The 27,989-nt window shown below is 36.7% G+C and overlaps 2 protein-coding genes across 2 annotated transcripts; both read left to right on the forward strand.

Annotated features, from left to right (window-relative positions):
• Positions 1-2,902: 2,902 nt before the first annotated feature.
• Positions 2,903-8,546, forward strand: LOC127637636 (L-lactate dehydrogenase B-A chain-like). Its single transcript, XM_052118800.1, has 8 exons — positions 2,903-3,068; positions 5,468-5,604; positions 6,061-6,178; positions 6,292-6,465; positions 6,605-6,778; positions 6,990-7,107; positions 7,238-7,361; positions 7,908-8,546. The coding sequence occupies exons 2-8, from the start codon at positions 5,476-5,478 to the stop codon at positions 8,073-8,075; spliced, it is 1,005 nt and encodes a 334-aa protein (XP_051974760.1). The 5' UTR covers positions 2,903-3,068; positions 5,468-5,475; the 3' UTR covers positions 8,076-8,546.
• A 3,283-nt stretch (positions 8,547-11,829) lies between these two features.
• gys2 (glycogen synthase 2) lies at positions 11,830-27,013 on the forward strand. The gene is made up of 16 exons (XM_052118614.1): positions 11,830-12,330; positions 13,142-13,323; positions 15,946-16,137; positions 16,323-16,508; positions 16,932-17,076; positions 18,616-18,733; positions 18,820-18,940; positions 19,356-19,462; positions 19,913-19,972; positions 20,347-20,425; positions 23,809-23,922; positions 24,119-24,245; positions 24,431-24,526; positions 24,716-24,879; positions 26,224-26,304; positions 26,577-27,013. Exons 1-16 carry the CDS (start codon positions 12,210-12,212, stop codon positions 26,790-26,792), a joined length of 2,109 nt encoding a protein of 702 aa, XP_051974574.1. The 5' UTR covers positions 11,830-12,209; the 3' UTR covers positions 26,793-27,013.
• The last annotated feature ends 976 nt before the right edge of the window (positions 27,014-27,989 follow it).

Genomic DNA, 27,989 nt, shown 5'->3' on the forward strand with positions numbered 1-27,989 from the left:
ACACACACACACACTTGTTCTACTTTTAGAGGTCATTTTGAAATAGTGTGTTGTGTTCAAGCTAGGTCACATGCATAGCCAGAATGAACTGGCAGCCTCTGTAATGAAATATTTTGTGGGAAAACGTGCAGAGCCCTTTGCTAGAACATTTATGAAAATCTATAACTAGATACCATTAATAAAGAACAAGGCTAATCAAAATGAACCCACTTTCAAATAATAGATACAAATATAAAACATACTAATATGTAAACTTTTGTATATTAAGATCTATATCAGTCTCCTAAATTATTCATCTTTGCTAACTCATAATGATCAGGCCCCACTCTCCTATGTCCTGGAAGTGAATACTAAAAATATATCATGTCCCAGCCATCCTAGTTGTGCTCATGTAGAACAAAGTCTCTATGTGCACCAGTTTTAAGCAGGCCTGTGATTGGCCTTTGGTTGGTTGGGTGGTAGGATTGTGGTCACTGATTGGTGGGAACGTATGAGGCGAACTATAATGAAGTGTTCATGAGGGATGAACCTGTGAAGTAGGAGTTAGTGTTTAGACACCAAATAAGATTATCATCCATGGCAAAGGAAAAATATTTGTCTTTCATTTCTCAGCTGATGTCTGATAACACAGGGATTTTCAAACTTTTTGATGCCAAGGATTTCCAAAGTTTATGATCCCTTTGTGAGGGACCTCCATGTGAGGAAAGTAATAAACATGATATTAAAAAGACATGGCTTTTATATTTTCATTATACTAAATAAATTATTTAAAAATGATCATGAAAATATTTACATCTTATTAAGACAGTGTATCTTTCTAATGCTGGAGTAATGCTAGATGTATAAACCCGAAGGGAATAAAAACAAAAAATAAAAACAAAAATAATATAATTTAAAATAATATTTATTTTATATATTTAGAATTTTTAAAAATATAATAAATATATTTTTTAAGCAGCCTTACAGAGAATAGTGAATTACAAACCTTATTTCTTAACCCCCAAAAAATCTAAATATATTACATTAAATGCCAAATTGTATTCATTATATGCCCATTTTTACTTTGGCTGTCAATATGTCAGTGGACTGCCAAAGTTGGCTAATCAGCACTGGCACTCATACACATAATTATTTCAGAATAAAATGGTAATACAGTCAAAACGTATACATTTTTCAGTGACATTTTTTCCAGACCCCCTAGCACCCCCTTTCGTCCCCCTGGAGGTCCCTAGAACACAGTTTGAAAACCCCTGTGATAATGCATTTGGTGATATGAAAGGTTGTATTTGTATTTGAGAATTTCCAAAATAATATATTTGGACCCATATGTCTAAATATAGCAGGATTGACTGTTTTTAGATAAATATCATGTGATCTGAGCATGCTTAGCAGTGAACTATTGATTTTCTTTTGCATGAACCCAAGCAGAAAAGCTGCATATGGATCTTAGAGCTGTGTAAGAGACTTTCAAATCACTCCAATTGTTTAATCTGGAGTATATCTAGTAATTGTTATAATATTCAGGACATCTGTATTTTTTGCACTATTCACTTTCAGTGTATTCAGTGTATCGTGGCAGAAAATGGTTTGAATGCAATAAGTTCCAGACACCATCCCTAGTATATTTATAGCAGCTCCATTATAGTGGCTGTCAGGATGGCAAGGAATAGAAGGGCAAAAACAGCTATGTACAGAAATACACATTCCCTATTACACAATATAACCCAGCACTGACTAGACAGCAAGGTGCCCAGTAATCTCCCTCTCTCTTCTTCTCTCTTGTTCTTAAATTCTTTCTCTTCTCTGTCATCTTTCTTTCTTTTTTGCTTGCTGTCTGTTTGTCTTTATGCATTCTTCTCTAAGCTTGTGCACCCGATGACAACAATGCCCTTAATGCTGCTCAGAGGTCTCTGGCTGATCAATGTTCTTATTGGACAAGTCTAGTGGGTGGACCTGAGGCCTCATTGGTCTCCATGTTAGGGATTTAAGGAAGTCTTCTTTGTTTATGAAACAGGGAGGCTGTTGCTGAGGTGGCAAAGCACAAACATTTGATGCCATACCTAAATGGGTCAATTCAGAGAAAGATAATATAGGAATATATTATTAAAAGTACTATATCCATTGCTACTCCAACACATCCAAAAATATACCTACTATAAAAATATGTATACGTATATTTATATGTTAATAAAAATGTATACAATATTGAACATATAAAGTGTGATGCTTCAGAAACATATATGATTCATACTCATTTAAATACTCTTCATTTTCAACTTTTCTTACACTGGTGTGGTGGTCTCCCAAATGCAATAAAGGCATTAATGCCACTTATTTTGTCATATAGGTTAACATAGTTATACTTGGAATAATGACAAATGTGTGCATGTTTGCAGAGTACATAGTAGATTTTTAAATAGAAAGGTTGAGTAAAATTGGATTTTATTTTTTCATTATATAAACACTTTAATGGATCAAGCAGACTCACAGATTCTCTGAATTTTATTTAAAGATAACAGCTGAATTACGAGCGACTTCACTACTTATGTCACCTAAATCTGGATGTGTTTACTATCAAAGTTCAAAGCCTTTGCAGTTCATGGTAGCATAACATGCACAGCCCCATGCAGTTTTTGGGACCTCATTGAGCAACCCACATCCTCGATCTGCTTGCCCCAAAACAACCTTTAGTAAATGCAATTACTATTGTCTTAATTGTAAATATGGATATGTTGCATCATGGAGAGACCTTGCAATCACCTGATACAGATCTCAGAAAGGTGCAAGATGATTGAAGACAACCTTCCAAGGGGGAAAGTGGGCCGGCCTGTCGTTCTCAGATTCCTCATTTGATTAAGTACATTGCATGCATTGGTAGTAGCAGGTCATACGCTCTCTGCGCCGCGAGCATACGAACTGAACGTAGAGCTGAACGTACAAATCCTGCTCCTCGCGGAAGTCCTGTAGACTCCACGAGTCACGCACGCTCACTCTCGTCTGTGCTCAGCAGCCACATTGCCTTTCCTGCAGCCAAGGAGACAAGCACATTTAACATTCCTGCAACACATGTATGTACGCCAGCTATCACGTTTTATGTTCATAATTTCATAGAGGTTTTATTGTTATAGCAAACAGCAAACGATGGGCGTTTTACATGATTCATCATGTAGTCTCTAGGATGAAGATGCTCAAATTTGAGACTCAGTGTTTGATGCTGTTTTACTGTTTTGTATATACCTAATCAAATGCTGTTCTCTGAATTATTATTTTGTTCCGTCGTCATTGTGCGAAGTAACCATTTTAGTGTCGTGTATCGCTGACATTGAGAAAGGGCGGATGAATAAACGGCTACATTGTGAATAAAACTTGCTTGCAGACAGTTCATATAAAACAGTTTTCTTGTTGATCTAATTTTAAGAGCTATTGACGCTGGTGCATCATGCACTTGAACTCCTGCGCGCGCATGAACATGGAGCCAATTCACACTGAACACGAATTCGGCCTTGAATTGTCGACCAAACAACGAATGCATAAATTACTCGAAAATCTAAAAATTACACGTAGCCCAATTGATCTAATTTTAGTTGCTACTGTTCGTTTTTAAACTCCATATCAACATGCATCCGAATGGTCAAGGACGTTATAAGGACTGTTGCGTCATAATGGGGTTTATGAGAGCTGTATCAAATCATATCGTGTTATTATGTTTCATAATGCCCACAAGCTACGTACCGTTATGTTTAAAAACTAACTGTTTAATAAATTAAAAAAAGTTTTATTTATTATTGTTGTTAAAGGGATAGTTCACCCCCTTCTTTTGAATGCAAGTAAGTGGTGACCAGACCTATCAAGCTCCGAAAAAATCACAAAGTTGCATAAAAGTATTCCATGCGATTTAGTGATTTTAATGTCGTCTGAGGTGATTTAAATATTCATTGGTTTCTCACACAAAGTAATGATTTTTTTTTTACTATAAATCTTCACTTTCATAATGTGAAAGTAAAAGTGGAGATTTATAGTAAATAAGGACTTGAATATTGATCTGTTTCGCACCCACACCTATCATATAATTTCTGAAGACATGGTTTAAACCACTGGAGTCATGTGAATTAGTTATGCTATTATTTTTGACCTTGAAAGGTCTGGTCAACATTCACTTGCACTGTTTGGACCTAGAGAGCTGAAATTCTTAATCTTTATTTGTGTTCTGCAGAAGAAAGTCATGCACATTTGGGATGCATGAGGATGGATAAATGAGCACATTTTCATTTTTGGGGCAAAGTTTCCCTTTTGATGATGATAATAATTATTTAATAAGGCATATTCATTAGCCCTTTGACAAACAATCATTAGCTGTGACCGTTCTCATACCTTCTGTTTTAATATTCACTAATGACTGGTTGTTTGAACTTTAATGAATACAACACTAAATAGCTACATACATTTATTAGGCAGTTCTGTTTCACATAGATAATCAAACCTTGTATAAACCTAAAAATGCAATCTTTTGGTTTGGCAATGCATTCTTTCCTAATATTATGGTCTACTCTTATTTTATTTGTCTAGGAGGTAATGAATGAAGTTTCACACAGATTTGACTTTAGTTCTCAATGGGCTTCCAGTAGTAATTTTTTTTTTTTTTTTTTTTTTAGCAACAATACCAGCCAGCTCCTAAAACAATACTCACCATTCACTAAATAAGTTTGAGTCTTTATCCGCAAGATAAGGTTATGAGATGACGGCACCCGTGAGGACTGCATTTCATGTTGGCTATTATGGCCCGGATGAGAGAAAATAACATTTACTTTGAGTGCATGGAGAATTAGTGTCACAAGCGAGTGTTGTGTGTTAGTTATCTCATTATCTTGGCCAAGCTTTAGTGTCTGACCATGTCAAGTTGTAGCTAAAACTTGGTCTACGTCCATACTAATGTTTTCGTTTAAAAAGGCCTCTTTCTCTCTGTTTTGGTCTTCCGCCCACACTGTTAAGATATTTGACAGTGAAAATTTAGCTTTTCAAAAACGCTCTCCCAAGTGGCTAAATTTGAAAGCTGTGTTCGCAAATGGAGATATATGAAAATATTTCTTTGTTGTCATGTGACAGTCATGTGATCCATTTCAACCTAAAACAGTCAAGATGGTGTTCCATGTAGAGCCTGATCTCCACTTTGAAAACTTTTTGTTAATGAGAAATGTTACTTTTGTACAACCTTTACATTGCATTCCTTTTAAAGGAATTCCTATCCGTCAACGAACATGAGGACAATTGCTTTTGATGCTATATATGGAACAGCTCTATTTGTTCCTGCTTGCGCAGTAAGGGGTTTTTAAGTGTTTTCATATGCTTCAGTGGTTTTTTTTTTTCATTTCACATACCTGTTCATTTATTATTTATGGTTCAGAGGTGGTGCGCTTAGTTTTTGTTTTACATTTTATTAACTTTTTTTTTTTCCCTCCCCTGCTTCCAGCGAGCATCATGGCCTCAGTAATGGAGAAGTTGATCACCCCTCTGGCCAGCGGCCCTGCTGAGCCCCCAAGGAACAAAGTGACCGTTGTTGGTGTAGGTCAGGTCGGCATGGCATGTGCTATCAGCATCTTGCTCAGGGTAAGAGTACCTCATCTCCAGCACTAACTACTCCTACAAATAACTGATGATTACACAACTTTTACATTTCTGAATTGTGGCATGTCCGTATTAATCTCTTTAGATAACTAATTGTGTTGGGGTATTTTAAGGTGATGCAATTGTTTGATGTTTTAATACTTCCTGTCCCAGTTAAATGTGACGAGACTACTACAAGTCATTTGTAGGTTGATTTCCACTAAAACATTTGCGCTCTCAGGATTGCTTTGTTTGATTTGAGCATCCAAACTAGTTGGGCATAGCAGCATTGGCTCAAACAATAATGTGAGTTTGTTGGATGGATGGGGGTGGGGGTATTTGTGAGACTTTTTTTGAACGGTTATTTTTTCTTTTCCGTTTGATGCTAGTGCCGCAGAAATCCCACATTTCAGATTTAAAGTAACAATGTTAACCCACAGGCTGTTTTGTGTCTTGTAGGAACTGACAGATGAACTGGCTTTGGTGGATGTCGTGGAGGACAGACTGAAAGGGGAGATGCTGGATCTGCAACATGGCAGCCTTTTCCTTAAGACACCAAAGATAGTTGCCGACAAGGGTGAGATGCATATGCATTGCATGGTACTGACTCTGTTTACAGACTATCATATTGATTATACTATTAATACATTTCCATGACTTTGTCACATTCATTCTTGCTGCTTTTGATAGACTATTCCGTGACTGCCAACTCCCGTATCGTTGTGGTGACTGCCGGAGTGCGTCAACAGGAGGGTGAGAGCAGACTGGACCTGGTGCAGAGGAACGTCAACATTTTTAAACACATCATCCCACAGATTGTCAAATACAGCCCTGACTGCACTCTCGTTGTGGTGTCCAATCCAGGTAAACGCACATTTAGAACATTGACATAGATTAATATAATGCATACACAAATTCATGAAACGTCTTTTGTGATTTTTATAAAAATATTTGTCTTCACCCCTGTTTAAATCCTGTTGTAATCCTAACTTTGTTCCTACAGTGGATGTTCTGACCTATGTGACCTGGAAGCTAAGCGGCCTGCCAAAGCACCGTGTCATTGGCAGTGGAACCAACCTGGACTCTGCCCGCTTCCGCCACATCATGGCTGAGAAACTGGGCATTCACTCCAGCAGCTTCAATGGATACATCCTGGGAGAGCATGGAGACTCAAGCGGTGAGTGAGAGAGCTGAAGGGATTGATAAACAGGGTGCGGTAGATGTGGGTGTCATAGGAGTATTGCTTGTCTGAGCATGTGCAATACCCGGACCTGTCGGTACAGTCTTCTGCATCACGTGGATTAACGGCCAGGATTGTGTAATTGTTCTCTAATAAAAGGAAATTTGAACTTCGTGTTGGTTTGAGCTGCTGTTCTATTGTTTCACAGTGCCTGTATGGAGTGGAGCAAATGTGGCTGGAGTCAGCCTGCAGAAACTCAACCCTGATATTGGAACAGATAAAGACACCGAGAACTGGAAGGATGCTCACAAGATGGTTGTGGACAGGTAGAGGACATCCCACTGATGGGCAATTGATCTATTCCTCTTGGTTGATCCAGATTCATCCGAGCTAAACACCGAAGGGTGGTTTAATGGATGGATAAGTATAGTTGAGTTAATTACTGTTGTCTTCTAGTGCTTATGAGGTAATCAAGCTGAAGGGATACACCAACTGGGCCATCGGTCTTAGTGTGGCTGACCTGACCGAGAGCCTGGTGAAGAACCTGAGCAGGGTACACCCCGTTTCCACCATGGTTAAGGTGAGTGGTTCACCCTTAAATTCTTACATGAATTACTCGCCCTGTTGTTCCAAACTCATGTGTCAAATGTTGGACCAGCTCAAACGGACCAAAAACCACCATAAAAGTAGTTAATGTTACTTGTGATTTATTCCAAGTCTTCTGAAGGCATATGATAGCTGTGTGTTGGTAAAAGACACACACACTCACTCTATGACCAAAGAAATGGAAAGACTAATTTGAATGAATATTTGGTATAGGCATTATGAGTAGCAGCCGCTTGAATATTCGTGGCGTGTGATTGGCAGGCCAAGATGAATGAGCTCCTCCCAAACTTGCGTTTGTAACTTAAGAAAGGCACTCCTTTGCAACATGATTTGGACAGCCTTGTTTAACACATTTTGAATTAATTTCTCGCACAATAATCTGCATGGTAGACTTGATGTTTTTATGAATTATTTGTAACTATTACAGATTGTAGAGATGCTCATGATTAAGGAGTACATTTTCTCTAATGCATTTTAGCAGTAATTAATGGGCACAAATGGGCTCTTCTGTTATCTGCAGGGCATGTTTGGTATCAGTGAGGAGGTGTACCTGAGCCTGCCCTGTGTTCTCAACAGCAACGGAGTGGGAAGTGTCATCAATATGACCCTGACTGATGAAGAAATCACTCAGCTCAAGAAGAGCGCAGATACTCTGTGGGGCATCCAAAAAGACCTGAAGGACCTGTAGAACATTCGCAGATGGCACAACATGCACTCCGGTCCACAACTCTTTAACACACTCCCTCAGAATCTTAACACACACTCTTGTCCTCTTCTCACTTGCTTTGGGGTATGGTTGCTAAAGTATTTTTTTCCATGGTGGTCTATCTAGGCATAATCCAAAAATGAGGAATGTCTCTTCTGATAATGATTATCTGTTATCAAAGGAGAATTTGTTCAGTTCTTCACAACTGCACTAGTTAACTTTGGTCACTTGGTCAATGAAGGATCCAACACATCTTGGCACAATTTAGTGAGATCATTAGTGAGAGTGCTCATGTGTTTTTCTCTAAATCAAGAGGAGAGAGGATCGAAATAAGAGACACAAATGAATTCTGTCTTCTGAATCATTTTGTCAGTGTCAGTCAAATTAATGAGCCTGTAGAAGATGACATAACTGAAGTTCATAAATTAATAAACTTGTTGAAACCTGACCAAATCTGTGCTGTGGACTTTATGATCTCTAGCTGTGTATTGGTGGAACCGGACCTGCTCAGAGCAGGAATCGGTCTGGCATGGGAGGCAAGTGCACTTACAAGGAGGCTACAGGCTTCCTCTTGAGGTCAGGGGAGAGAGGTTTACACACTGCACCCCTACCTGCTAGCTGGCTATACATTACATGCGTACAAATGTTTGGCAAAAACCTTTATTTCAATGAAATAACAATAGGTGTAATTGTCTAAAAGCTTCGATTTTACCCAGCAATGGTGATACCAACACATTGCAATTACTAAATAAATCCAGTAAATAATGTAAAATGTTTATTGCACAGTACATAAACTTGACAAACAAGTTTCTATTAGAAATAAAAGGCAGACCGTGCCAGAACTACAATTTAACCATCCATCTGATAGAAGAGGGGTTTTCAGGATTCTTGTTTAGGCAAATGAAGTATGATTGGCAGCAGGTGCTTGTGTTTGTATCTGTCCGTGTCAGTAGTTATCGCTTCATTTCGCTTTCCGCAGCGCAGCCCAAAAGGATTGTAGTTGAATTTACTGCGTGTTAACCGATGTTTGCAGGAAATCTGACTCGATTCTTCGGTGTTAAAGCAAAGTCTTGCGTCGTCTGAAACATCGGAATAGTCCAAATCCCTCCTCCATTGAGAGAAAGTGGTGAAATCTTGCCGACATGGAATCTGAAATGTAATCCTTTTCAGTGCATGAAGGCGGGAAACAAATTTTTAAATTCTAAACCACTTCTTATCCTGACCAAGGTAATTCGACTTTATACCCCACACTTGTTATAGGTATAAACTGTAGCCTATAGGATGTAAGTAGTCGCAATTACATATTACAATAATTACGTGTATTTTGCGTAATTAGGAAATTAGAGAAATGCATATTGCGCAATTATCAAGTCGTAATTGCGAGAAGTAGGCCTAAACTGTCAATTATGAGAAATAAAGTCACCGTTTGGGGTCATTTAGTTGCAGTTGTAGATGGCTAAATGTGCAATTGTGAGAAAATGTGTTAGGCCTAATGGCGAGAAAGTCTCAACTGCGATGTGTAGTTTATTAATTAAGAGAAATAAATTCACAATCGTTGCAGTGGCTATGTACTCGCAATTACGTGAATAAAGTAGCAGCTACTCTACATGAGTAATGAGCGAGAATTTACGGGGCACTAGTGAGATATTAAGCCAGCATTGCCTTTTATTTTTTATTTAAAACAAAAATTATCCATCACGGAATCAAGGCACCATAGATTTCTGGTTTTGTTTCTCAAACATGTATTTTGATAAACTCATATGAAATCCATCTTTACCTGGAATGCAGGTGCGCTCAGGTGTATCCATGTCAGTTAAGGGTGCTCTCATAGTTGTGCACTGACGTATCACTGCATAAACGAAAAGAAACCGTGTATGGCGAGCCGATTTAACTTTTATTCATTTCCAGGATATGAATTCTTGATATCAACAATTCAATTTTCACTAGTTAAAATGATAGTTATTGATATCAGGAATTCGATATCTACTAGTAACAATGGCAGTTTTTGATATCAGAAATTAAATTTCCACTAGTAACAATGCTTATTCTAGATATCAAGAATTGATTTCTTACTAGTTATAATTCCGAATACACATATCAGCTTTGTATTTATATCGTTTTTGATATCAATAATTACATTGCTACTAGTAAAAATGTGAATTCTTGATATCAAGAATTACGTGGTTACTAGTAAAAATGTATATTCTAGATATCAACAATTGAATTGCTACTAGTAAAAATGTTAATTTTTGATATCTGAAAATGTATTTCTGATATCAATATAATTTCAGATATCTAAAATGGCTTTCTTACTAGTAACAATCACATTCATGATATCAGAAATGAACATTGTCACAACTGAAAATGGAATTATTGAGATCAAAAATGAACATTGTTACTAGTAGCAATTCAATTGTTGATATCAAGAATAGACATTTCAACTAGTGACAATTGAATTCTTGATATCAAAAATAAAGGTTTTTACTAGTACGAATTGTATTTCTGATATGTGAAATTGGAATTTCAACAAGAAATCAATTCTTGATATCAACAATTGATATTGAATGGCAGCCTATGGTGACATTTCACTAGTGAAAATCCAATTACAGATATCAAGAATTATAGTTTTTACTAGTTGAAATACAATTCTTGATATCTAGAATGAGCATTTAACTAGTAAAAATGTAATAGTTGATATCAAGAATTAGCATTGTTACTAGTGGAAATTTAATTTCTGATATCAAAAACTGCCATTGTTACTAGTAGATATCGAATTCCTGATATCAATAATTATCATTTTAACTAGTGAAAATTGAATTGTTGATATCAAGAATTCATATCCTGGAAATGAATAAAAGTTAAAACGGCTTGCCATAACCGTGCCTTTTACGTTCATGTTGCTGAAAATGAAAGCTTATGGAGCACAACTTCTGTCTTCAGTGAACAAACCCATGCGCTCTGCTCTTCAATATAAAGCATGGTCGACGGTGACATCCTCTGACCATGTTACACGTTTATCTGTCTGTGGCGAATAGGACGTCTCCAATTACAGAATATTTTATCTACTGTTTATATATATATGAAATCCAGTGGTAATTTGTTCCTTTAATTTGTTCCTTTAAGTAATAACGCATTTTGCTGCTGATGTTCTGCCGCAAAACGCACCCGTTGGAAATTATGCCATAACTGCATGCTTTTGTGTATCACAATAGATTTTGATTATAGATTCCATCTCGGAGAAAAATAGGATCTGAAAGTAAAATAAGTCGCTTGTACCTGGGAAACATGAAGAATAATGGTGCACAATCATGTTCCTTTTCAATAGCCAAAATAAGGCGTAGCCTTGTGGAAAATATAGTCAACTTTCATGATAGTTTTGAATAAGATCACGTCAGCTGTCAGCCTGAATAGTAAAAACAAGTAAATAGCCTGTTCAGGGCATAATGAGCACTGTTAGCATCATGTCGGGGCGAGTGGATTTGAATAACAAGCTAAAATTTTAGAGACATTTTCATCTTCCGGTTGCACTGTGGACTATATTATATTCAGCATATTAATAGGCTTATATGATTGGCTAAACCAACAAAGAAGTGCTTCAGCTATCAATGCTATTTGATTTAGTCAGAAAAAGTAGAGAAAGCGTAATAAACATGCGTCATAACTCGTGTACTGACACTTTTGAGCACGTTAACACTTTTGAAATATTGATGCGTAAAACTGATACTTATAAACTAAAACATGATTGAATGGAATTTGCTAGATTTCCTGAATCACTGTTTATAAATCAAACTAATGTGACACTATGAATTTGTACGTGCACGTGCCTTCCCGGTCAGAGGGGATCGCGCGCACCAGCCAAATCTTTCACCTTGATGTCGTTGGACTTTTGACACGCGCTGATAGTGCGAGCATGCAGGTTTTTTTAGGCGCCCCTAAAGGTTATAGCAAAAGAGCCGTGCGACAGCTCACAGTGGTTTCAGAACCTCCAAGAGCACCATTAGATTTAAAGAGTGTGGTGTTTTAAGAGTTTTTGGGTTTAGTTTTACCACATCATTTTTAATAGGCTTTTTTTTTTTGGCACAGCCTATATTCCCGAAGTCCAAAAGAGTTTCTGAAATGCGTCTTTCCAGATCTTTATCAATAACATCATTAAGTGGGCTTCCACTCTGGGAGGAGGATAGTCTACCTGTGGAAGATCTCTTACTCTTTGAGATTGCATGGGAAGTAACCAATAAGGGTAAGAACTTAAAATACTCTTCATGTAATTGTGTTTATTTTTTTAAGTGTATAATTTTACATTTGCCTGCAATCTTGTCAATGTCCGTACTTCTGAAATCATGTTAAAATGGTCAAATCCATGGGCCACTTGGCAATCCATTTAGTCCCAGCACACCTGATAAATCCATCACTCAACTATTTTCTCAGGTAAGAAAGGTGCAAGTGAATAGGTTTGATCTCTTGGCCTGAGCAGGATTATACAACTGTTTATTCATTTAATAGAATATGTATAGTATACCAGTAGCAGTGTGCTCTAAATTTATTGCATAACCTTAGTGAAGTTCTCTCCATGTTTGTGGCCCCTGAAAGTGCATCTGACCTGGAGACTGTTCACCTCTCATTAGATGGTTTGAAAATAGAGCAGTATGGCAATGCTGTAGTTTGTTATAATGTATTTGTATAGGTTCATATACCCTCCTGTATCAGTGGGACTGTTTGGCAGGTTAAACATTAAGCTACGAGTCAATAACCAGATTTTTGAGCCCTGATAACATTTTTTGGTGGAAAGTTCTAGCCCACTACAGCTAATACTTATTTGTGCAATAACTGTGGCCATTTTCTTTAAATTGTATTTCAATGGCATTCCCTGTGTACGTGTTGCGTAATATCTTATCAGTTTTATTGGAAAACTGAATCTTTAATGTTTTTAGGTGAATCTTTAATGTTTTTAGATGGTGTACCCTTGGAGAACACATGATATGTTTACAGATCCTTCAGTGCAATAATTTTGGAGATTTTTCTCTCATAGACATTCATATATTTTTCTGCAGTGGGAGGTATATACACTGTCATTCAGACTAAAGCAAAGATCACAGTGGATGAATGGGGGGAGAACTACTTCATGATGGGACCCTACTATGAACACAACTTCAAGACCCAGGTGGAGCAATGTGAACCTCCAAACCAAGCCATCAAAGTTGCCATGGACTCCTTAATTAACAATGGCTGCCAGGTATTGCATATCTATAGCTGTATCAGAATCAGCTGAATATTAAAGCTGGACAGAAAATCAGGACACTTGCATTTAAAGTTCACTCAGTTCACTTAGGGTGAACTTGATTCAATTGTGGACAGTTGTTCCACGTGTTTTAAATTAGTTTTGTTTTTTTTTACTTAAAAATTACTATGTAATCTCAACACACTAATTTAACCTTTAACCTTAATTGAGTAAACCCAATACAGTTAGACGTGCCAATGTAACTCAAATAAATCTCTTATTCTTTTATGTACCAACTAGTGAAAGTGGAATGTTAGCATGCTAAATTCATACTGGTTGGAAACACTACAGAGTGTAGTTTAGTAACAATGCTATAGTTGTCACAGCATTTGCTCAGTGAAGTGAGCAATCAGTTTCATGTGCACCAATTACCTGTCCTCATCAGTAACAAAAGTCTAAATCTCGACATTACAAAACATGAACACTAACAAGAATCCCCCTTTTATATTCATCTTGTACAAAAACACAAAATCAACTACTTATTTGTTTCTGATTATTCTGGGTTATTTACAAGTTAAGCTCAATCGACAGCAATTGTGGCATAATATTGATCACCACAAAAATAAATTTTGACTTGTCCCTTCTTAAAAAAAGAAAAAATCTGTGTTACAGTGAGGCACTTGCAATGGAAGTGAATGGGGCCAATTCTTATGTTAAAATGCTCACTGTTTCAAAATCATATCTATAAACGTAAACAATATGTATGTTGACATGATTTAAGTGTGATAAATACACTAACTAACCTTTTCTGTGTAAAGTTATAGCCAATTTTACAACTTCATTGCCATGATGACTTAATAATATAAGTTCTTTTAGAAAATTATAAGCTTCACATTTCTGCCTTTAAACTCTTTCAAAAATTGGCCCCATTCACTTCAATTGTAAGTGCCTCACTTTAACTTCGATTTTTGCTTTTATTTAAAGAAGAGGGATGAGTCAAAATAATTTTTTGTGATAATATTATGCCGCAAATGCTGTCAATTAAGCTTAACATGTATCAAATCTGGAATATTCCTTTAATTGTAGCATTTACGCTGCCTATCGAGTCCCATGCAAAGCATTCTGGGCAATTATAATCCCCTGCCCAGTTTCATCAATGCTACATTAACTTTTTACACCATACGTACTGCTACGTGTTCTTCCCAAACAATTCACTCTTAGTATTCATCAGTCAACAAAACATTTTTCCAGTAGCGTTTTGGAGTGTCATGGCAATGTTTCTGTTGGAAAGCAGTGGCTTCCATCGTGGTGTGCTGCCATGGACACCATGCCTGCTTAATGTTTTCCAATTCCAATGATTCCTTCAAGTCTTGAGCTTTCACTCAGGTTTTCTATTTTTAGCTCATTGAGGATTCTACAGAGTGCCCTTTGAGACATTTTGGCTAGACGGCCACTTCCAGGGAGAGCAGCCACATTCCAAAATCGTCTCCATTTACAGACAATTTGTCTTGCTGTGGACAGATGAATATCTAACTTTGTAACCCTTTCCAGCTTTATCTTGATCACAGGTCTTCTGAGATCTCTCTTTTTTTTAAGACAGGGTCCACGTCAGCAGATGCTTGTGAACTTGCAAACTCAAATTGTTTGTGTTTTTTACAAGTCAAAGTAGCTCTAACCCACAGCTCCAATCTCGTTTCATTAATTTGGATGGCAGGTTTTTCTATTCCTGACTCTATCTTTTGTTGAAGTCATTAACCTAGGGGTTCACATACTTTTTCCAACCTACACTGAATGTTTGAATGATGTATTAAATATGTACCAGAAAACTACTATAATTTGTGTATTATTAGTTAAAACAGATTGTGTTTGTTTTATTATTATAACATAAATGAAGATCAAACCAGATTTTAAGACAAATTTATGCATAAATGCAGGTAATTCCAAGGGATCAGATACTTTTTGTCACTGCATATTCAGAAAAGTTTTTCCTGTATGAAAATTCAATGTAAACGAGGAATCAAAAGGAATATAATGACCTTGATGAGCATGTCAAACATGTTGCTTTTTATGTTAATGGTGCATTTTCTTTCTTTGTTTACATGTGCCATTACAGCTATAAAAATATGCTCAATAACAGATGTTTGTGTTTTATTTCTATATATTCTTGTTTTCATTGTGACCAGCAGATGACACTAGAGTATTGCTTTAGAGAGAACACTGCTAAAACTCATTCAGTGACCAGCAGAGGCACTAATAGATTGTTTTGCCAATAGGCTGCATTTCTTATTTTAATTTGTACATTGTCCAAGTACATTTGTGTGTCTATATACCTTTAAATCTACACATAGTGCAGCAAGAATAGAAATAGGAGGGACTTGTGCAACTATTTATTTAGCAGTTGCTTAATGAGGAAAAGTGAAGAATGAGAACAAGCAATTTATCACAAACGATAAAGCTGTGTAGCAATAGAGAATTTCATCCTGAATAAACATCAGATTAGTTCCACAGTTAGAGCAGAGATACAAATGGATTCCTTTATTGTCTTTCCGAGCCATTGTATTACAGTACCTATGCCATAGGTCCGCTTTTTGTCTATTTTCATATCTATCTTGCCTTAATTACCTCTCTTCATGGCAGGTGCACTTTGGTCGCTGGTTGATAGAAGGTAGTCCATATGTTATCCTCTTTGATATTGGGACAGCTGCCTGGAACCTGGACCGCTGGAAGGGGGATTTGTGGAATGCATGTAGCATCGGGCTGCCCTATGACGACAGAGAGGCCAACGACTCGCTCATCTTTGGCTCTCTAGTGGCCTGGTTCTTCAAAGAGGTGTGTTATCATGGACTTTCAAAATGTAGCATTATCTGTGTATAACATGAACCTTTCATTTCAATGATGTCTTATAAACTGTGAACTTTACACTAAAAGCCATGCAATTTTGTTTGCTAGGAAAAGTGGTATTGAGGTAGAGGGATTTTAAGCTGCTGATATTAAACCTGTCTGTCTTTCTGCAGTTAACAGACCAACTTATGCACAAGCTGAATGTAATTGCTCATTTCCATGAGTGGCAAGCTGGGACCGGACTGGTACTGAGCCGCTCCCGCAAGATACCACTGGCAACCATTTTTACCACACATGCCACCCTACTGGGACGGTACTTGTGCGCAGGTAACGCAGACTTCTACAACAACCTGGACAAGGTGAGAGGATTGTTTTAGATAAAAAAACAAATGCCCCCACCATTTTCTGATATTTAGAGAGTCCTACAGATATTAGCTGCGTTACTTGGAGTGAACAGTTATTAAAGTTGAAGCTGGAGTGAGTGTGAGAGTGTATGTGGTGATAATTGAGCCTGGTGTAGGGAGCAGAAAGGTCATCATGCCTGAAGGCCACAGAGGTTGATTGAAGGATAATTGACAGCATATTATGTTTTTCCGGCTGATACAATGCCAATTGGCCCCAGAGAGACTTTCTCCATCCACTGATGAGGAAACGTTAGTTTTGACAAAAAATCAAATAAATAAATATATATATAATTCCTGTATTGCAGACTAATGCATTTGTTCATGTGTATACCTAGCCACCTTCTTTTAGGCTATTCTTTTTTTCCCTATGTGATGCAGTTCAATATAGACCAGGAGGCAGGAGAGAGACAGATCTACCATCGGTACTGTTTGGAGAGGGCTTCAGTACACTGCGCACATGTTTTCACTACTGTGTCCCAGATCACTGCAGTGGAGGCAAATCACATGCTCCATAGACAAGCAGGTTGGATAGGAATCACCTTTGTCACAAAAAAGCTGTCCTTAAATGTGCTGTAAGCCATTTTGGTCATTCTAGAATTTCTACAAACTGAGCCATTGGATTAGCCACCTTCTCCAAAACCTGCACTCCTAAGATATCAAATGAGCTTTATTGAGACCGTCACGAGCAGAAGCGGTTGTAAAAAACAACAGCAGCAAAATTGCACCCTCAATTGACAACTGTTATGAGCAACATGGCATAAAAGTGCCATTATGCCTCAATTCACTACAACTACAATACTATGAGAACGTGCAAAATGATTGACAGGCAGGAAGCGTAATTGTCTGTGAACCGCGGACACGTTTTTGATTGCTGTTTACAGAGTCTAGAGCTGTCACAGTGACCGGTGAGATATCTCAGGACACTTAATTCTTAATATCTTTCAGGAAGTAGTAACTTTTTTGCATAACTTTTCATGACAAATATAATTTACAGCACCTTTAATGCCCTAAAAGGCCTAATTAATTTAGCCTAATGGTGGCAAATTGTAAACCTGTTAAACTAAAGCAAAAACTCTATTTTGAATCAGAATGTTTTTAAAGGGATAGTTCACCCAAAAATTGTAATTCTCACATAATTTACTCGCCCTCATGCCATCCCAGATGTGCATGACTTTCTTTCTTCTGAAGAACACAAATTAAGATTTTTAGAAGAATTTCTGAGCTCTGTAGGTCCATATAATGTAAGTGAATTTTGTCCAGAACTTTGAAGGTCCGAAAATCACAAAGACAGCATACAAGTAACTAACTCAAATGACTCCACTGGTTAAATCAATATCTTCAAAAGTGATGTGATAAGTGTGGCTGAGAAACAGATCAATATTTAAGTCCTTATTTACTATATATTCTCTACACTGCCCAGTAGGTGGCGATATGCACAAAGAATGTGAATTTGCAAAAACAAAAGAAAGTGAAAATGGACACAAAAATCATTCATGTTCTGCAGAAGTAAAGTCAGACACATCTGGGATGGCATGAGGGTGAGTAAATGATGAGAGAATTTTCATTTTTGGCAGATTTTGGTTTTTGTTTTGAATATTTCAGAGGTGGAATTGTCTGCAAATGTTCAGATTATAAAATTACAGGTTAAACTATTCGGATTAAGAAGAAATTTCAAGCTCCAAATACAAACCTCTCAAACTCAGATTTTAAACACACTAGGCCAAAGGTCAAGCTTCCATGTTCCACCGGGGAAAGTAGAGGTTATCAGAATAGTCAATCTTGGCATTACTAATCACAGAGCTAAAAAATAAATGCTGTTTAAAAAAACTATAAGATACACCACAAAATCTTTAATTTTGTTAACTGTCACATGTCTAAAAGTCAAATTAACATAATTCAAATTCAAATACTTTAGTCATTGTTCTAGCTCTATATACAGTACTTGGAAAATGTATAATCTTTCTAGAGATATAGAGCATTTTTCTTCCTGAGCACATATAGCATTGCCATCACTCTGTACAGATCATACTGTATATGCATTAACAGTCCATCATCCTTGCAGATGTTGTCACCCCTAATGGCCTGAACGTTAGGAAGTTCTCGGCCATGCATGAGTTTCAAAACCTGCACTCCACAAACAAAGCCAAGATCCAGGAGTTTGTAAGGGGGCATTTCTATGGGTTAGCGCACTCCCATATATACACTATATACACTTGCCATATATTTTTATTTGTTCTAATTTTCTAATATTGCTTTTCATTGGCAGCCATCTGGACTTCAATCTGGAGAAGACCCTGTTCTTCTTCATTGCAGGTCGATACGAGTTTTCTAACAAGGGAGCAGATCTGTTCCTGGAATCTCTGTCCAGATTAAACTATTTGCTAAGGGTATGAACAGTCACTTCTGTTATTTGAAACCACACAACTGTTGTTCCAGAACACATTATTGTTATTGCTCATATTGCAATATCACAAATCATATGGCTAATTGTTGAGGTGGTTCGTTTTTGTAATCAAACATATTTTTTTCTGGCAGAGGTTAGGCTCTTTTGACTTGGGTCAGTAAGCAACCACCCATAACACCATAGCAACCAATTACCTTGGTAGTAACCACTCGGTTAACCCTAGCGAGCATATCGCAACATGCTAAAAACCACTCAGAACACCTTAGCAACGGCATAGAGCTCTGCACAGGAAAGCACCAGTCTCATTTTCTTCCAAAATTCTTTTAGTATTGCTGTAGTGTTAGTGACCCAGTCAGAAGCAAATGATGTCCATTACTGATAGTGTGTTTGTATGACAGATGCATAAGAGTGATGTCACGGTGGTTGTGTTCTTCATCATGCCTGCCAAGACCAACAACTTCAACGTGGAGTCTCTTAAAGGACAGGCTGTACGCAAGCAGCTGTGGTGCGTAATTGCTTAAGGGAAAAAAACCTACTAATAATTCTATATAAAGATCAAAACACATAAACAGTTTTTTCCCCCACAGGTAATCTTCATCTATAACAGTTAGCTTTATAATATATATATATATATATATTGTGACATCAGACTAGTCAGCTTTCCACACAGAGAGGTTTTATTTATTGATGTTACCATCACAGTAGTACACAGGACTCTGATATTTGCAATTATGAACATTACCCAGGACTACATCTTGGGAGCTACACAGTTAAATTATGGTAACCATACATGTACAACATGCACTAAAACACACCATTTGGAATTTTAACTAAGGAGAACACACCCCCCAAAACATTTCAGATAACCATTCACAGTTCTCAAGCCCCATTTAGCTTCTATTTTTACAAGGCTTCAGCATGTAAGAATCCAATCTATCTTTCCATTGTCTCTCAGGGATACAGCCCAGTCTGTGAAGGAGAAGTTTGGCAAACGGCTTTACGAGAGCTTGTTAAGGTGGGTGACTCTCACTCTCTGTAAACTCTCATGCAATCCTGTCAAAGCAGGGCTCAAAATTGATGCGACAGTAAATGTTGACAGTATAGGTTGTTGAAGCAGGGGTATGAAAATCTAATGCAGTAAGCTGGAATGGCTGTGTAACCTTTGTGTAGTTAAAAGTGTTGATTTTTGACACAGTTAACCAGGTGTTAATGAGAGGCCACCACACTTCATCAGGGAGTTGTCAGTTCATTTATGACATTCTGTGATGTCAACGGGTCATTTCCTGTATAATCGGGGGGCAAGACAAGGCTTGTTCTAAAAGTTGTGTGTGTGTGTGTGTGTGTGTGTATGTTTTTAGAATCTCCTCTAAAGAAGATTTATGTTCACAGGGGTGAGATCCCAGACATGAACAAAATCCTGGACAGAGATGACTTCACAATTATGAAGAGGGCCATTTATGCAACACAGGTCAGAAAATGAATCCTTATCACATAGGAATTCTACGTGTAGCTCCTGAAAGTTCACATACTCTGAAATCAACCCCATTCTGCTGAATAACAGACAAGCACCATGCCCTATCAGACATCAGCTCAACCATGATCACCTTTCCCGCTAGCCCTACTGATAGTGTGTTGTGCAAGCAACCTCCAAAACACAGGTTCTGGTTTCCTGGAAACCTGGTAGCAATTGCGTTCACATGGTAATGTATGCATTCACTTAATGATGTGATAGCGATTCGGAAGCTGCATTTTCGCTTTAAAATAGCATTTTTACTCCACTGGCTGTTAGGTTTAGGGTTTGGGAGTATGGTTGGTAAGATATCCATTCTTCTATCTAAATGAATGAGAGAAATTAGAACACCCAATATTCAATGGATGTAGAAAGTCCCCACCTTACAGGTAAAAGAGCCAATCGCCTTTTATATACAGATATCGCCGGTCAATCAACTCGAGAACGTGCTTGCGCTTTAGCTATTAGAGCAGAAAAACTTTTTTTTTAGCGTAATCTGAGATAAAGAAAGACATTTGATGATTCCGTTGTTGTCAGATTTTACAGCTGATTTGAAATATGTTCTTTGATCATAATCTTAACCATCTGTTTTGGAGATATTGGTCTTTCCCCATTGAAGTAGACAGGAGCTGCATTTGCGTGCCACTTGTTTACACAGAAAAATAGCTGCCTGAGAGCATTCCAAAGATGGCCACCAGTGGACTTACTTACTAGAAAGACTTTGCTCCTGTCCTTTACACTTGATGGTTTAATGTATTACATTTATTTTTAATCTACTTAGATACAAGCTTATTTTGGAACACGAGACATGAAAACAGTATGTTAAAGGGATTGTTCACCCAAAAATGACATTTACCCTCTTTTTGTTCCAAAGCACTATAACTTCCTTGTTTTTAAGAATGTTGACCTCGATCACCATTCACTTTCTTTGCATCTTTTTTTTTTTACCATACAAAGAAAGTGATTGGTGACCAAGGCTGTCATTCTTCTTTTGTGTTCCACTGAAAAAGGTCATGAGGGACAGTAAATGCGTAAACTATCCCTTTAAATTAATATTTCCTTCTCTTTTGAAAATCGCACTTCATCACAAGGTTTCATCACAAATTGGAAGTTGTGTCCAAAGATAGACATTATAAAACCAATGAATAAAATCTCTCAGGGGGTTTTATTCATTCTCTCCTGCATCTGTTTTTATGAATGGACTCTCATCAAAGGTCAGCCTCAGGTTATAGTGAATATCGACGTTCTATGCCTCTTTAAATCTGAGGTGGAATCCCCTGTATCATTCTACTGGGTCGCTGGCTGAGCATCTTGTGCTCCAGTGCGCAGTGACGTAATTAACCCTGTTTCCTGACTGTCTGTGGTCGATAGAGTGAATGTGTTACTGAGATTTATTCTACATCTTCTTAATGGCAGTGCTATGAGCCACCAGTCAACATACAGATACGCCAGTTAGATTTATCTGTATATCAATATTTTGGAGAGCTACCAAAGGGGAGCTATTGATCCGTTTGTGGATGTGTTTGTTTATAAAGCAGGAATGAAAGTAAAAAATGAGCCTAATTTTTCCAGAGCGTAAAAGTTTTCTCATTTCCTAGATGTGATCAGTCTATAGGGTTTAATAGCAAGAATAACCAATAGAAACCATCAAAATTGTGCAAGCTGAAACACTATTTGCAAGCTAAGCAATTTAACCCTCTATTGCACCCATTATGAAAACATAAAAAAAAAAAGTTTTATTCATTTTTCTGTTTGAAATAATAAAATAAATATAAGTTAATAATTTATTTTAATAATACTTTTTTATTTAATTATATACAAGTTAATAATACATTGTATTATAATAATTCATTAAAAAATAATAATCAAATTACCACCAAGATAATGCTTTTTAGTGGATTATTCTTAGTCATCTCTTCATAATTAACCATTTTATTAGCATGTTATATGCCTCATGTGCTTGCAAATTGAAGAAAATTTGATTGTTAACCTGAGGCAACGTCATTCAGTAGAGGGTTAAATTAAATTTTCTAGGCAGAGGAGTTTGATTTACATACATTTCTCAAACAACTTCTTGATGTTTCACCCTGGGATGCTTTTTTTTTTCCATCTATATTGGGCACTTATTTGGTGCTTTTCTTTATTATTCGGTCCAAGTCATCAATTTCAAAAACTTTTTTTTATTACATTTTAGTTTTGTAATGAAAAAAATGTATATGGTGGCACAATTATATTTTTGTCTACAAAACTCATTTCAAATATTTAAGCATACGCCTTCAGATCAAAGGATTTTTAAGATCATGAGAAACATTTCAGTCAAGTTTTTCAAAACGTTTGATTGGTAGTGTATATATATATATATATATATATATATATATATATATATATATATATATATATATACATACATATACTGTATATATACACAGGTGGCCAAAAGTTTGGAATAATGTACAGATTTTGTTCTCATGGAAAGAGTTTGGTAATTTTATTCACCAAAGTGGCATTCAAACTGATCACAATGTATATTCAGGACATTAATGATGTGAAAAATTACTATTACAGTTTGAAACAAATATTCTGAACTTCTTAAACTACTTCAAAGAGTTTTCATCAAAAAATCCTCCATGTGCAGCAATGACAGATTTGCAGATCCTTGTTATTCTAGCTGTCAGTTTGTCCAGATACTCAGGTGACCTTTCACCCCACACTTCCTGTAGCACTTGCCATAGATGTGTCTGTCTTTTCTGGCACTTCTCACGCACCTTACAGTCTAGCTGATACCACAAAATCTCAATGGTGTTAAGATCCATAACACTCTTTTCCAATTATCTGTTGTCCAATGTCTGGGTTTCTTTGCCCACTCTAACCTTTTCTTTTTGTTTTTCTGTTTCAAAAGTGGCTTTTTCTTTGCAATTCTTCCCATAAGACCTGCACCCCGAGTCGTCTTTTTACTGTTGTACAAGACTCGTGTTTAGTCAGGTAGAATTCAATGAAGCTGTCAGCTGAGGACATGTGAGGCATCAATTTCTCAAACTAGAGACTCTGATGTACATATCCTTAAGGATAAGGTGTTGGAGTGATGGCTGATGGAATTGGGGTCTGTCTAGATTTAAATGACTTTTTTCAAATAGTGATGCTGTTTTTTACGTCACTAATGTCCTGATTGTACTTTGTGATCAGTTGAATGACACTTTGGTGAATTAAAGTAACAATTTCCTTTCGAAACAGCAAACTCTGTTATTTCAAAATTTTGGCCGCCAGTGTGTGTATATATATATATGCTACCATTGTCAAATACACTTACATGCTATTACATACATGCCTTTTGTTCTCTGTAGAGACACACTCTGCCTCCAGTCACAACTCACAATATGCTGGACGACTCCATGGACCCCATCCTGAGCAACATCCGCCGAATCGGCCTGTTCAATGGACGCAATGACAGAGTAAAGGTGTCATTGTCTTATCTATGATTAAAGTTCAATGTGTGACATATATATAGTTGAATTAAAGTAATTGAAATGCCCATGTTGTTTTTAAATGCTTCAGACTGGTAGCATGTTGTATTGATTTTATTTGGGGACTTCATATAAAAACAATCCCTTTGTATGAATGGCCTTTGTGTGTTAAGTATAATTGTTGTGTCAGATTGTGTTCCACCCAGAGTTCCTGTCCTCCACCAGTCCTCTTCTGCCAATGGACTATGAGGAATTTGTCCGAGGCTGCCATCTGGGAGTGTTTCCATCCTATTATGAACCATGGGGATACACGCCAGGTTCGATACATAACTCACAACTAAACACACTTATTTTGCAATATATTTGCATAAAGAAAATTAAGCCTATGTAGGGGGTTTGAATACTGTCTGAATGCACTGTATATATTTTTATAAACATGAACTAGATTATTATAACTAGATTGCTATTATTGATCATAATCTGTAATCTGACATGTGTTCAGGTGAGTGTACTGTCATGGGAATCCCCAGTGTGACCACCAACCTGTCTGGATTTGGCTGTTTCATGGAGGAACATGTCTCGGAGACCTCCGAATATGGTGAATGACTGACTGGCCACTTACCAAAACTTTCTTAAACATCTGGTTTCTCAATTTAATGTGCCTTCATCCTAATCTGTTTCCCTTTAAGTAAATTTGTTCATTTATTATTCAATATCATAGAAGGGTATTGCATTATATTGCACATTGTGTCCACTGTCAATGTTATTAAATTGATAACTTTCATAGGGATCTACATTGTGGACCGGCGGTTCCGTTCTGCAGACGAGTCGTGTAACCAGCTGACTCAGTTCATGTTTTCGTTCTGTCAGCAGTCGCGACGACAGAGAATTATTCAACGTAACCGTACGGAGAGACTCTCTGACCTGCTGGACTGGAGGTACCTTGGACGGGTGAGTGGCCTTTCAGCTGTCTTTGTGAATCTTTTTGAAGTGTCAAAATATGTGAAAAGGATTTATAGATTATAATTTTAAAATCTACAATTATTATAATTATTATGAATACTTGTTACCTATTTAAATGTGGCTCAACTGCTTCTGAATGTTTCACCATCCATGTCTTTTAAGTCCATCTCTCCAGTTTATATAAGCCTGAATTGATCTTTCATAAATTTAAGGAATCGATAGACCTACATTTACATTTATTCATTTGGCATATTACTTGATATATTATCATGCTTATGGCATGGCTACTTGCTGAATAAAGTAAAATATCAGGATGTGAAATATTGATTTGAGTTCAAACTGTTTAATTACATGAGAAGGAGGAGACTGTGGCTGATGCGAGACGTGAAACAGTAGCACCGTAGGAAGTAGGAAATCAGTTGCCTGGAATAACGGTCAATTATACAGCTTAGAGGTTATTATATGACCAGTCAGAATCAAACTTTTCAGTGAGCCATGTAATAAAATGGTATACAATGTGAGTGAGTACACCGTAAACCCTAATAATTTAGTAGATCTAAACATTATTTTTATTATTGTTTTTGTTTTTTTTTACAATTTTACATGCAATCAATTACATAATAAGTTAGTACTCTGAAAAGTTGAAGCTAAAAGAAATTTCAGATTTTGATTTTGCACTACATGTATGCTAATTGAAATACAGAATAAGCTAACTCATTTTAATGGTACTTAACTTTAAACTGAACTCATTGGCTGAACTTTAAATTAGCTCAATTTACATGGTATATACTTTAAGAAGATGGGACCTTTGGTATCTAACAAGTATTAGCTAGAATTAGCTAGCACCGTGAATGTTAGCATGCTGAATACATACATTTTACCATAATGGTAACCCCCAATAACAGAAACTCTTCTAAATAACACAAAACATTAAACACTAACAAGTCTCCCCCTTACGTTTATCTTGCACAAAGACGCACTATATAACACTTCATTTTAACATTTACTCTTCCTGTTGATTGCCATGCAAAGTGTGATTGGAAATAGAAATCCCCTGCCCAGTTTCAGTTTAATTTAAGTTGCTGTAAGTTTAGAAGTTTATAAAAATTCAGGTTTCTTAAAAGGTGTAAGTTTCGTGAACTCGAAAGAGAAAGTTCCAAATACTCATCCAGGTTCATTTATTTGAATTCATTTGTATAATTTAATTTGTCACTACACAAAACAATTAATTTGCGCATTAGGGTTTACAATATATGGTTAATTAGCTGTTTATAACAACGTTTTTATTATAAAATGCAAATAAGATGGCCTATTTGTGTTGTCTCTGTGCAGTTCTACATGCATGCCAGGCATCTTGCCCTCAGCAGATCTTTCCCCGCTGAATTCAAAACGGACCATCTGAACCTTCCACCGGTGAGCCTTGATAACACACACATGTATACTTATAATGAACTGGCTGTCGTATCTCACTGAAAGTGAGAACAGAATGATTTCAGCTATGAATGTTTTAAATTATTTTATATCAGAAATATCATAAGCTTATCATTCTTTCACACACACAGAAAATGAAAGAAAGACAAGAAAATCTGTCCTATTTATGGGGTTAATGAATAAACAATTCAAACAGTTTCAGAATTTAGTATCAGAATTAATATAAGTAAGTGTGTCCTGGTTTGTTTCCACAGACACAAGGTTTCCGTTACCCGCGACCCTCCTCTGTTCCCCCTTCCCCATCGGTTTCCATCCACTCCACCCCTCACCACAGCGATGAGGAAGAGGAAGATGACGAGCCATATGACGAAGACGAGGAGGCAGAGAGGGACAGACAGAACATCAAGGCACCTTTCACTCTGGGTGAAGTGCCCGACGGTAAGAAGAAACAACCAGGACAGAATGATTAAGATCTGCACCCTCCTGCATATCTCACCTCCACAATTCATCCCAGCATCAGATCTTAGAACTCTGGAACTTGAGAACTTGTTACTTTAGGACATGTTTACACTGACTACCATATGAGAGTGTGATACATTTTCATTCTGACTATAGCTTTTGGATGAATTGATGAGAAAATTTCATTAAAACATTAAAACCTACTGACATGAGCTAAAACAGTGGTTCTCAGTTAATCTCATTAATGCTAATGCAAATAATAAAATGCAAATAATTATATAATTATGCATATTTAGAATTGCAACAAAAATATATATAATAATAAAAAAATAAAAATAATATATTTTTATAAGGCTATATATATATATATATAGCCTTATATATGTTTAAAAGTGAGAAAATGCAACGCATATCATTTTTGTTGGCAAAGGCTGTGCTTCCAATCAAATTGTATTGGCGAATATTTGATAGAAGCTTGGAAATGTAAGCAGAAGCCAACATGGCCGGCTTGCATGACATGCCCTCATCCTTGAAAACCATTTTATGAAATATTTCAACGTTTGTCCAAGGCATTTTATATACTTTTGTACAATAAACATTTGGTGTTGGTTTGCCAAAGTTCAACTCCAGTTTAATATCTGGGTCCTGAAACCAGTTGAGAACCACTAAATTACACTGAATTAGAAGGTATCTTGAACATATCGAATGCCAAGTACAGTTTGTTCAACTGGTGAGATATTGGTGGGAAATAACTTCCTTCAGCCCTTTTGTTTTGGTGTTCTGCCTTACTGTTGATGTGTGACAAGAGCTCTTCAAGTCTTTCCAACAGATTTGGGATATTGATATAGTGAAGCTATAATATTTGAAACAATGCTTTCTTTTTCCCTCTATATATACTGTAATTTCTCCAACAAAAAAAAACACAATAACAATATACAGAATTGTCAAACATCACACTAATGGTTTATTAAAAAGTCTCACACACTATGGCAGATTTCAGTGCAAATTTAGTTTAATTTAACATATTCTCATATGTATTTGACATGGCATTGAATTCAAATGTTGATTCAGTATGAGATAATGAAAAGGGGAAAAATAAATCTGTACAGTCACTTTATAATACACATCATTTCAATCATCATAAATAGACTCTTTTCCAGGATATGGATATGTCTTGAAAAAACAGCCCATTATCTCACCTGAAATAA

This window comes from Xyrauchen texanus, chromosome 45 (genome assembly GCF_025860055.1).
Source record: "Xyrauchen texanus isolate HMW12.3.18 chromosome 45, RBS_HiC_50CHRs, whole genome shotgun sequence".
Lineage (NCBI taxonomy): Eukaryota > Metazoa > Chordata > Actinopteri > Cypriniformes > Catostomidae > Xyrauchen > Xyrauchen texanus.

Bases quoted from the DNA above. Each gene is read 5' to 3' on its own strand.
- LOC127637636 (XM_052118800.1), top strand. From the start codon at position 5,476: ATGGCCTCAGTAATGGAGAAGTTGATCACCCCTCTGGCCAGCGGCCCT. The intron at 6,779-6,989 runs GTGAGTGAGAGA...ATTGTTTCACAG, and splicing joins AGAGCATGGAGACTCAAGCG to TGCCTGTATGGAGTGGAGCA. The intron at 7,362-7,907 runs GTGAGTGGTTCA...TGTTATCTGCAG, and splicing joins CCGTTTCCACCATGGTTAAG to GGCATGTTTGGTATCAGTGA.
- gys2 (XM_052118614.1), top strand. From the start codon at position 12,210: ATGCGTCTTTCCAGATCTTTATCAATAACATCATTAAGTGGGCTTCCA. The intron at 23,923-24,118 runs GTGTCATTGTCT...TTGTTGTGTCAG, and splicing joins GACGCAATGACAGAGTAAAG to ATTGTGTTCCACCCAGAGTT. The intron at 24,880-26,223 runs GTGAGTGGCCTT...GTCTCTGTGCAG, and splicing joins ACTGGAGGTACCTTGGACGG to TTCTACATGCATGCCAGGCA.